Below are 12,433 nucleotides of genomic sequence, written 5' to 3'. Positions count from 1 at the left end.
CCTCAGCTATACATTAGTGCCTAAAACGAAAGCAGTTTACACTACAAATGCTTGGACTCAAAAATGACGGCATTATAGCAATTAAGGTCCAGCACATTAGCGAGGGCAGTGCAATACTATCCATAAATCTGAGTATTTTAAAGCACAGATTCGCACGATCTTTAAAAGCAGCCATCGGTACTCTCCCAATAAAAGCTGCAGTAGTTTAAGATGTTACAAGAGGTCTCTACAGATACAAATGCTTGCTTTATCACGGTGCAGTACCTCAAATCGTTACTACAGGTGCCACCATGAGTTAGTTACCAATGCTTACATTAGGCTGTTTTTATACAGCCTTGAGCCAGACACAAATACTTGCTTTTGCAGGCCTCAGAATCTTTAAGCCAGTACTTGAGAACCCTTTGCTGACCAACCAGCCCTACGTTAAGTCTTTACTAGAGGCCCTACAGCCTTCCTCCACTGCCCCCTCCAACACCAGAGGATTCTGAACTTGAAGGAACATTCTAATTGCATGCATAATTACAAAACATACAATGCTGGAGAACTTATTATTTTTGGTTATATCACTGTTTAAAAAAATACAGAAAAATAAATCCTAGATAGAATCCAGTCTTTTAAACAAAGGCTTTTTCGAGACGCTTAAACTGTGTAAAAATGAAACTTATTCTACCTTTTCCTCACTTCCAGTATTTTGAAACACGTTCGAAGGTTTATCAAGCAATTTGTTTTCCCCGAACAAAATGTTTACTCTGCACGCAAATCTTTAAGTGTAAAAAGTATACAGAATCCACAATGCTGTTCGAAACTCGTCAATACTATCCTCACTGATGACCCCATCAAATCCTCTTTACCATTCAGAAATTTGCATGTATTACTGAAAACATTTTGATCCCTTTGCATTTATAAAGAAGTTTGCAATATTGCATGGGCATTCATCATGCTGCAATAAAGTCAGAGGCAAACAAAAAAAATCATTCTCAACTGCAAAGACCTGTCTAAAATGCAACACTTCGAAGCCTGCCTTACACAAATATCTTAAAATCTCCTGCACAGATTTCACATAAACAGACCACAAAAAGACCTATTCTACCTGCTTTTGACATAGCGGAAAGCAAACATTCTGATGGGAGCTAAAAAGGAAATATTTAATTTGATGGGATGCTCCTCCTGGGTAAATTGGCAAGCTTCTTGAATTCGCTCCATTTGTAAATAATCGTTCTCACTGTGGAACTACATTTTGTTTAAAAGAACTTTGTAAAGGTGCCTGGCTGGTGAGCAGCACTGATTCTTAGACATGGTCACAGACATCTTTGGTCTTTCAAATGTTTGTTATACCTCATCATGCCTAGGTCAAAAGGTTTCTGAATTGCAAGTAGCAGCTGTAGGAGAGTGGGATCTGCTTCACGTGTTTACCCCCACCTTTTGCTGCTGTAACACTGTTTTTCGACTTTAGTCTGGCTGGTGCCCTCCTATTTAGGACCCCTGCCTAGCTGCTTCCTCTCTAAATTGATTCCATGTACCTTAGGTACATCACACATTGGATTCTGTGGTGCCCTTATAAGTCCATAGTATATGGTATACTATTTACCCAGGGCATAGGTACCCCAGAGGCCTACCAGGGGCTGAAGCATGTATTATGCCACCCCTAAAAAGCACTCCAAAATGACACCACAGGTCTGCTACTGCAGCCTGGGTAAGGTGGTGCATGCACCCCTTCCTGAGCTATAGGTTCACTACATCTCACCTATCACTGCACATAGAAACCCCTATAGCAGGCCTTATCAATCCTGAAGGCAGGGTGCTTGGTTATATGTGAGAGGGTGCCCAGGCATGAGCTGAGCAGTTCTGCAGCCTTCGGAATCTATCCTCCGGGGTTGTCAGTGGTGCAGCCTGACCATATATTCTTAAGTGCATTATATCTAAAACGGTTAATGCCCACTTTGGACTGGCTGCACAGAAACATGTTGTGTTTGGTGTCAACCACCTTGGAATCATACCCCCACATCAATTCCTGATGTGAGAATATGATCCCACCCTTCTAGAGGGAGAGACATGACTGCACCGGTATACCCGGTACCAACTTAACAGAGCCCTGGAATCACAAAATGGATGCGGCAGCCACAGAAACGGGTCTGGCCTACTGCTGCTGACCAAAACTCTGGCAGAGGAGGCCTGGACAACAGGTTTCCTGTCACAGGGAGGTGTAACCACCTCCCAGACAGGCTGTGTATTGGGGCTGTGTGGGAGCACTCTCAGAGTGCTCTGAAGTCCTGCACTGGGGGCACATTTGGTGTCCCTGTGCATAGTCCAGCTCAAACCATTTCAGGGGCTTCCAGCCCCTGCTCTGGCGCGAAACTGGACAAAGGGAATGGGTGTAGCCAGCCCTCTTTCCAAACCCTCCCATAGGTGGATCCCCAGAGTTAGTCCAACCCCTTTGTTAGGTATAAGTAAGGAACCCCTGGCAACAGGACTTTAGATATCCCTGGACGAAACTCTGCAACTGAATCCTGGAACTTCAACGCTCTACTAACGACTGGAGGACTGAAGAAATCTCCCTTGGGGTCAAGGAGTGACTCCCCTGCTTGGCATGCACCAACAAAGCAATTGCCGGTCTGCATCTCTGAAGCTCCTGCCGGACGCCGATGACTTTGCAACACAGGAAGAGGATTTCCAGACTTCTCAGAGGCCGACCCGAGTCCCCAGCAAAGCTGAGACCCGCAGCCCTCGTGAGTAACGTGGAAACGGAACTCCTGGTCACCGTGCACTTTTGCAAGTGCATTGACTTCTCGACGTTTCTTGAAGTCGTGCTTGGGGTTACTTGTAGCCCCCACCTTGAGCAGAGAATTCACCGTAGATTGTCAGCCTAGTCACCCCGTGTGACCCGTGGGCCGCCATTTTGCGATTCCTGGTCCGTCGACTGGTGGGTCCTTGTGAAGGCAACTTTGATTTTCCTTGGGCTTCCCTGGTTGCTCAAGACGTGCCCTGACTCCATACCAAGTGTTGAATCCCTCAGACCTTGCTGGTCTGCACCGAAGCATCTTTCTCCTTTCTGCGTGGGTTGCTGTTGCCAAGGCTTGCTGTGTCCAATCCGGGCACCGACGCTGCAGCACTCGACATTCTTCGCGGGACAGCTCGAATCCAACTCCTGGTTGTCCTCGACGCCTCCAGGTCCTCGTGGCTGAAGAGTCAAGCTTCACCTGAAATCACCCGACATCGGTGGGCATTCGCCTATCGTGCTCCTGGTCACTGGCTAGTGACCCAGACACTGTCCCCTCTGCTTTCAGGTTCTTCTCGACTTCGATCCAGGCTTGGATCTCTTCGGACACTTCGCATCTTTCCAGCAGCAGCACTTCTTTGCCAGCTCCTATTGAAAACGATGACGCGACCCAACACCATTTGACACCTATGCACCCGACTTCCCTGGGTGAGGTAACTCGAGTACTCCAGTGCTCCCGTGGGTGTTGACCCTAGAACTTCCTAAGTCCAAAAGGGTTTGGTCCTGACTCATTTCTAGGTGTCCCTAATCTTTAAAAATCTAACCGCGACTTTCCCCAAAGAATCTAACGGGAGCTCGCAGCTGTGTTCTCACACTGCACACGGACCCCGCGGGTCCCGTGTCACTACCTTGGGTGGTTCCTTGGGGTCCCAGCGATTCTACAGGCTCTAGGCCTTGTGTCTAGTTAAGTCGTGGTTCTTATACCACTATTTTAGTGTATGGTTTGGCTCGCCCCTAGGGCCTGACGTGTATTTGTGCTATTTTACTGTGCTATTTGAAGTGTAAATTATGTGTTTGGACCTCTAGACTCATAAAGAGACTAGTAGGTTGTGTTTAGAAATAAATACATATATTTTACATATATACCTGGTGTGGTTCCCTTTCATTTGGTCATTCAAGACATTATAGACTGGTAAAACAAGCTGCTTTACATTCCTTCAAGACAGCCTGAAGGCTGCTCTCCATAGCTACCACTAGGATAGCTTTCAATAAATGTTGACTTTAACCTATCATCAATAAGGGGTGGTTTGGACTGGGGCAAGGTGCCCACTATAATTAGTGGACAGCATATACCAGGCCAACTTCTCACAGCAGCAGTTTCTGGTGATCAAGTAATCACATTTGTATTTAGAAGTACCGGATTTCCATTAACTTCTTAATAATATAGCTGCAGTTTTTTTATTTTTAGAAAAATCTTCAGCACTTGGCTAGTTTACCTGTTTTCAAAACGATGAAAATGTGAAATCTTTTTGCGTTACTTATCCCATGAGGTCAGATTTAGCTGCTGTTAGAACTTGATAAATACAAGAAAAACGTAACATCTGGGAAACCTTACTTTCCTGTAACACTGTTTTAGTTTGAGCTTCGAGACTGTTGTATTTATTTTGTGGGCTTCAGCCCGTCCATAGGCTTCTCATTTGCTGGCACCATCATCACTCTTCAATTCTTTATCCCCATTTGTCCATGGCATGCATTACGTCATGCCTCTTCCTGTGTTGAGCCCTCCCTGAGACACCAAGCAATTACTAATCTACATGCACAACAGCCATTTTAGGAAAGGATTTCAAGACTTTTTTAATTGTTTAAAAGTGCTTTTCACAAGCACTATTGTTTAAACTTGCTCCGATCGTTTGGTGTCGCAGTCACATTGCCTGTTTATGGAAAGTGCTGTGCCTGAGTGTTTACACTGTAGGGCTGGTCCGGTGCTATTTGTCAATTGCACGGCAGCCGTCTGTGTCTTTTACAGCAATCAGCTTTGCATGTGTGGGTGGTAGGCTCGGCTGAAGCCTCGGGCCCTGCCTTAGCACTGAGCCAGGGGCTCTTTCTGGGCATCTCACCCACAGCTCCAGCAGCAGGGAGGGAGGCCCCTCCAGGCTGCAGAACAGATTCACTGTGATGTGTGGAATACTGTTGGGCGGAGGGTGTCTGTCTGCTGTGTAGGTGGGGGTCTCCTTTGTGTGTGTCTGTTATTTGTCAGTGCGGTTTGTGTGCGTGTGTGTGTGTGCGCGCGCATGGTGGTGTGTGTGCGCAGTTGAGTGTCTCCTTTGTGTGTGTGCATGGTGTTGTGCATGCGAGTGTGCATGGTGTTGTGCGTGCGAGTGTGCATGGTGTTGTGCGTGCGAGTGTGCATGGTGTTGTGCGTGCATGGTGTTGTGCGTGCATGTGTGCATGGTGTTGTGCGTGCATGTGTGCATGGTGTTGTGCGTGCATGTGTGCATGGTGTTGTGCGTGCATGTGTGCATGGTGTTGTGCGTGCATGGTGTTGTGCGTGCATGTGTGCATGGTGTTGTGCGTGCATGTGTGCATGGTGTTGTGCGTGCATGTGTGCATGGTGTTGTGCGTGCATGTGCGCATGGTGTTGTGCGTGCATGTGCGCATGGTGTTGTGCGTGCATGTGCGCATGGTGTTGTGCGTGCATGTGCGCATGGTGTTGTGCGTGCATGTGCGCATGGTGTTGTGCGTGCATGTGTGCGTGCGCATGGTGGTGTGTGTGCATGCATGGTGGTGTGTGTGCATGCATGGTGGTGTGGTGTGTGTACAGCGCACTCTTTCAGTGTTGGGGGACCGGTACGATGGATCCCTCTGCCCTGTGTGTGTGTGTGTGTGCAGTGTTGTGTGTGTGTAGGTGGGGGTCTCCTTTTTGTATGTCTGTTGGTGCTGTGTGTGTGTGTGCGCGCGCGCGTGCATGGTGGGGGTGTGTGTGTGTGTGTGTGTGTGTGTGTTCATGGTGTTGTGCGTGTGTGTGTAGGTGGGTGTCTCCTTTGTGTGTGTCTGTTTGTTAGTGGAGACACCTTCAGGAAAGGTCTGAACCGAAAATTAGATAGCATCTCAGTTGGCCCCGGAGAAGCGTATAGGAGGCGGACTGCTACCTGAGCCTTCAACCATGTGCTTGGCACTCTACATTTCCACTACTGGAAAGGGGGCTGCTACAAACCCCCCTCTCTGCCCTGGTCACATGTCGCTTCCTCATGCCCACTAGAGGGCCTTAATTTGAACCACTGCATGATTTTTTTTTTTAACCATGTATGTACGCGTTTGGATGGTGAAGTTGTTTTGAAATCTCATATTCCTAACAGAGACTGCCTAAAACGCTGCCCTTTACATGTCACTGTGGCACAAGCACGTATACAGAACTTCCCAGGTGGAATCTGACTGAGGTGTATGTCTATCTAACTATTCAACTATTCAATCTTCCGACTTGTCCACCTATCTTAATCTATCCGCATGCTGATCCGTATATGGATTGATCCGGTTACCCGTCCGTCTGTACATCTTGTGGTTAATAAATCAATGTGTCTTTCATCCATTCCATCTTCTATCTTTTCATTTCTCCAACTGTCTTCCCACCTAATTATCAATCTATGAATCCATCCATTCACTTGTCCACCAAATGATTTGTTAATGGGCGGGCCCTTTAGAAGCTGCTGGGGAGGTCAGCCCTGACTGGGGGTTCCCCTTCTCTCATCTGCTCCAGGCCCCTGGTCTCCAGGGGTCCACCCCTTCCACCTGAGACTATGCCGCATCTCACTGAGCCCAGGAAGTAAAAGAGCCCTGCTGACGCTTGTGGACCCCAAGGCCTTGGAAAGGGACCCCTGCATTCCACTGACCTCCGAAACGAGGGCACCCAAATGGCTCCATGACCACCTAGCCACATCCAGGTGCATTCTGAGGATCATTTCAGCATGGAAGTAAAGCAAAAACTAAAGGTGATGCAACTGACGTATATGCTGATCTTTCCGGCTAAGCTGAAGGTGATCCACGATGACAAATTGCACTTCTTCAAGGCACCTCAGGGGGTGTGGGATTGGCTCGTGAAGAGCGGGACCATTTACAAATCCCACCCACAGAAGACAGAGGGGCACACAGGGAGGGCCCACAGGCCTCGGGACAAAGATTCACCAGAAAATAGAGGAGGTGTGTGAGATCACAACGGAGAGGTGCTGAAGGCCAGACACCCCCAAGCAACAGTTCAGATGAAGAGACCTGCGGTGCTGAAGGGGGCCTACTGGACAGAGTTGAACCCAGAGAGCTACCCACAGCGGCCCCCAAGAGGACATTTTACGCCATGGTATCTTTTTCTATACACTATATATGTATGCATGTCTCGAAAACCTTACTAATGAGGAGAGGGGATGAATGGTTGCGTAGTACCAACTACTCCGAATGCTCTGCAACGGTTGATCATGTTAACCTGCCAGGGTGAGCTGTGCACAATTGTAAGCATATTACCAGAGGCATGGAGTACAGCTAATAGCTGCCCATACTCTAGACTATGTCAATTCAATTGGGGAGGGGCAACAAATGCTTAATGTTTAGAAGTGTAGGGTGGGAGAAGAATTGGGATGCTTGTTCTGTTTTTAAACATCATCTTGTTGTTGAGTTCCCTTTTTATTTCACACCAACCACAGTGACACTTTGCCTCACCCACCACACCAGAGGGATGGCAACACAAACCTCCATGACACACTTTAAGGACACTTTCCAAATCCTCTTTTTCAAAGTAAACAGCCTGAATAATAAAAATCAAGAGGGGTGTGATATTCTAGTATCTTTAACGGCACGGACCCAAAGTAGTGCTCCTGCAAGAAACTCACTTCCTGGGCAATAGATACTCCTTCCGCTCCAGGGGAGGAGACACAAGGGTCTACCACTTGGGACACACAACCACCTCCAGGGGCACAGCCTTCCTTTTACATAAACAGTTCCCTTCACAGGTCTTCTCAGTGCACTATGGTGACCGGGGCAGGTTCACATTCATTGAGGGGTCTCTGGAAGGGCAACACTGGACCACTGTCTACATCTAAGCCCCTCTCACAGTGGTTGACAGCACCCTGCAGGCCCGACAAGGATCCTCTGATGCACTCCCAGGGCACACAGTGGTTTGAGGGGACTTCAATTCCGTTATGGATCTTAAGTCTTACACTAACACAGTTCAACCCCGCAAATCCATACACCATTCAGCATGGGCCCTCTCCTTGGCACTGGTGGGCGCTTGGTGACTACTCCACTCCTGCACGAAGGAATACATATACTACTCCCACGGCTCCTCTTCCTGCATCGATTATGTCTTTCTCCCGTCTGTGGAAGCCAGTGGCGTTGCAGCTGCCCGGATCCTCCCTTAGGCTTTAACTGAGCACGTTCCCACCATAATCTTGCTTGAGCGACCTACCTTCCAGAGCTTTGGGACATGGACGCTAAGCACCTGGTGGCTACGAGAAGCCAGATTCAATTACTTTCTGCAGCAGCAACTTGATGGTTACACTGACAATCATAAAAGCACGCTCCAATACCATACTATGTTTTGGGAGACCATGAAGGCAGTCCTGAGAGGTCAGATCTCCTTCCAAACGGCACATAAGTAGCAAAAAAGTAGAGAAATTCAGGCACTAGAGGAGGTAATCGCCAAGGTGGAAGGGGAGGAGGAGAAGAAGCAGTGAATGCCCACACAGAACACACACTAGACAAGCTGCAGCTGGCCCTGAGACAGCGGCTCCTAGACAAGCCGCGTGGCCCCTCCTCACCCTTAAAAGTATGTGGGATGGGGACCCCAGGGCCCAACGAGGCTCGGGGAGAGGTCCATCCAGCCACCCTCCCCGAGCCTTAAAAAGGTCCTGGGGACTCCATTCCCCAGGGCTGTGTGTTTTTTTTAAAGGGGAGGAGGGCAGTGTGACCAGGGTACCCCCCCATGCACAACGTTGGAGGCCGCAGGGCCCCTCTCGGGCCTCACACATGCTGCGGGAGCCAGCATTGCTCCTGTCCAGGGAGTGTAGTTATTTATGCTGCTCCCTCCAGGCGGGAGCAATATATTTATCTATTTCCCTCTGGGTCACCTCCATGGGGCCTAGGAGGTTATCCCTACACTGTCCCCGAATATTATTTTTATTATAACTTCAGGGGACTAGGTCCCCAAGACATGTTCCTGGCTGCCATTCAGAGCGCTTGTTTCTGCGCAAGTCAGACTACCACGGGAGCGAGATGGCAAAAGGAAAAAACCTCCCAGAGCCAATCTGCCTACCAAGATCTAGCTTCCTGACACATTTTGAGTAATTCAGTTCAGCAGGTTTTGCTGTAGCCCTACCTAAAGAAGTCTATTAAACTTACCATGCACAAACTAGTTAAAATGTAACACCTTTTTGGAAAAGTTTCAAGGAGATTCATCAAACGGTGCTAAAGTTATCAGCATTTCCTATGGAAATGTTGACCCAACTAGAACTACCCAGTGGTGACCGCCATTGGGTCATAACCATATATATCTTAGTAAATAGTTTTGATGCACTTGTGCATAATAATACATAGACTGTTTCAAGTTACATTGTATGAAGGAGTGACATTCAGTTGGCCATTGTGTGACACTGAGCAAACAGGCTTTAACACGATGAGTGTGTGTGTGTCAGTGTGGAGCAAGGTGTTCTCTTGGCATCCACATGTGGTCTATGACCCAAATAGAAAAGGATGGTGACGAAAGTGAAGATGGCACAGATTAACACAGACCCACGGGCCCAAGAGCATTCAGAAATAAGTAAAGACAGAGAAAGAAATAAAATAAAGGCGGACATCAATATAATGAAGTTTTTTGATTCTAAAAATCATTTTTTCAGCGTACATGAGGGTAGCATCATAAGATTATCGTATGCAGAGGTTCCAAGGTTCCTACCTGATTCTCGCCACCGCAACCTGCAGAAAGTGAAGGACTGACCCAAGTTCGGATGCCCCACATGCAGGCAAGAGCATGCAGAAGCCGTCATTTAGCAGCTTTTCCTCAGAAAGGTGCAAGTGGCAGCTTGTCTCGAACACCTCTTGAATCCCCTCGATGTAGGTGGAAAGCAGAGTCCAGAGAGCCTGCTTCTGTGTGTAGTCATTTTTTGTCACCAAGAACTTCTTAGCGGTTTCACGGAAACTAATCGAGAGTTTCTCAGCTAAAACGCTGATGTCCATATTTCTTTCCACATAAGTTAATAGAAAGGCAAAGTACCCTCGCCAGACAATTGCCCTCTGGGCAGTACTGCTGGAGCTCGGGACGATGAAATCCAAGAGGTCCAAGACTCGACTGGCAACATCTTCTATATCCGCCACAGCTGCAAGGACTAGGAAAAGGCAAAAAAAGTTCTGCAGACCGACCTCAGAGAGCTCCTGCATTCTCCTCTGGTGAAATTTGGAATAGATTCTGCAGAAGGAAAAAAGGCACACATTTGAGAAGTTACACCATAAGCAAAATTCTCTTTAAAAATGCTAATATCCAGCATTGCCTCACAATCTCTAAATAGAACATGTTTTTTATCCATCTAATATAAAGCAGAATATTTTAGTACACATGGTTAACTTTGTTTCCTCGAGGCCTTCATTTGAATCTTGTTTATTTCAGGTTTTCACTTTGTACAGGATCCTACCCAAGCCAGGTTTACTGGTCCGATGCACCATTCTAGCGAACCACTCTGTTACAAGTTTAATGTCAGTAGGCAATAAGCAGTTTGCCTTCTATAGCAATCTTAACCTGCCTCACATTTTCTCCTCTGGGGTCTGCATTTCGCAGAGACTGACTGCACGCACCAAAAAGTGAGCCAAGTCTCTCTAAGTTGCCAGGCAATTCTAGCTTGATAAATTTCACTCACACTAGATTAGAGATGGAGGAGGAAGAAGAAACTCTCGGACCTGCTCGACTCATCCTCCCCGGACGTCGCCTTCTTGACGGAAACCTGGATGAACACCTCATCGGCACCCGACATTGCCATAGCCATCCCGGATGGCTACAAGATCACCCACAGGGACCACACCAACAGACCGGGAGGGGGAATCTCCATCGTCCACAAGAACACCCTCAGAATATCGACCAGCACCGAAGACACCCTCAGGTCCGCCGAACACCTGCACTTCCAGATCCACATCGACCCCAACACCACCCTCAGAGGAACCCTCGTCTATAGAACCCCCGGACCCCAGCCACAGTTCAGAGACTCCATCACCGACATCGCCAGCCTGCACGCCTTGGCCTCCACAGACTACATCCTCCTCGGAGACCTGTACTTCCACCTCGTGAACGACAACAACAGCAACTCCACCACCCTGCTCGACAACCTTGGACTGAAACAGCTCGTCACGACACCCACACACTCCGCCAGACACACGCTCGACCCCATCTTTTCCCCCAGCAACCACGTCACCTTCAGCCACACCACTGAACTCCACTGGACCAACCACCGCTGCATCCACTTCTCCTTCAAGAAAAACACCACACACAACCACCCGCAACGAATCCCCCACCGCAGCTGGAACAAGGTCACTGAAAACCAGCTAATCACCACCCTCGCCCGAGACCCACCAATCGACCACGCCGACACAGCTGCCCGTAACCTCAGGCAGTGGATCGACGACTGCGCCAACCCCCTCGCCCCGATCAAGAAACCCTCAAACAGACGCACCGACAGAAGGGCCATCTGGTTCACCAACGACATCCAGGCATCCAAGCAGACCTGCCGAAGACTCGAGAAGAAGTGGCGCCACGAACAGACACCAGACAACCATGCAGCCCTCAAGAACGCCAGCCGCAGGCACCACCAACTCATTCGAACTGCCAAAAGGACCTCCTTCAAGGAACGCATCGACAACAATGCACACAACAGCAAAGAGTTCTTCAACATCGTGAAGGAACTCGCCAACCCCAGCTCCAGCAACATCCCGCCGTCACAAGAACTCTGCGACTCTCTAGCCACCTTCTTCCACTGCAAGATCATAGACATCCACAACAGCTTCAACACTCAGACTCCCCCCGACAGCCACTGACAGCTCAGACCCACCGCCCCCCAGCCACACCGGCCTCCTGCTTTCCTGGAATTACGTCAATGAAGAAGACACCATGAAAACCATCCACTTCGGCTCACCGTCAGACCCCTGCCCTCACCACATCTTCAAAAAAATGAGTTCCATCATCGCACCCCAACTCCGGAAGATCTTCAACAGCTCTTTTGAGACCGCCACCTTCCCGGAGAGCTAGAAACAGGCTGAGATCAACGCTCTACTCAAGAAACCCAAGGCAGACCCAAAGGACATCAAGAACTTCCGGCCCATCTCCCATCTCCCGTTCCCGGCGAAAGTCATCAAGAAGATCCTCAACAGACAACTGACCCGCTTCCTCGAGGAGAACAACACCCTGGACTCATCCCAATCCGGTTTCCGCAGCAACCACAGCACCGAAACCGCCCTCATCGCCGCCACCGACGCCATCAGGACGCTGCTGGACAACGGCAAAACTGCGGCCCTCATCCTCCTAGACCTCTCGGCCGCCTTCGACACCACCACACCCTACACACACACCTCCACAACGCAGGAATCCACGACAAAGCCCTGGACTGGATCACCTCCTTCCTCACCGACAGAACCCAAAGAGTCTGCCTCCCTCCATTCTGATCCGAAGCCGCCAAGATCACCTGCGGCATACCCCAA

At 48.9% G+C, this 12,433-nt stretch overlaps 1 protein-coding gene across 1 annotated transcript in view; it reads right to left on the bottom strand.

Annotated features, from left to right (window-relative positions):
* Positions 1-12,433, bottom strand: part of MMS22L (MMS22 like, DNA repair protein) — a 534,885-nt gene that overhangs the window by 273,323 nt on the left and 249,129 nt on the right. Inside the window, exon 13 of the mRNA XM_085611124.1 lies at positions 9,651-10,160. Within this exon, the coding sequence (XP_085467250.1) occupies positions 9,651-10,160 (510 nt within the window). The remainder of the gene's footprint in view (positions 1-9,650; positions 10,161-12,433) is intronic.

The sequence above is a fragment of the Triturus cristatus genome, chromosome 6 (genome assembly GCF_964204655.1).
Source record: "Triturus cristatus chromosome 6, aTriCri1.1, whole genome shotgun sequence".
In the NCBI taxonomy this organism is placed as follows: domain Eukaryota; kingdom Metazoa; phylum Chordata; class Amphibia; order Caudata; family Salamandridae; genus Triturus; species Triturus cristatus.
This window is presented reverse-complemented; position numbering and strand designations above follow the sequence as displayed.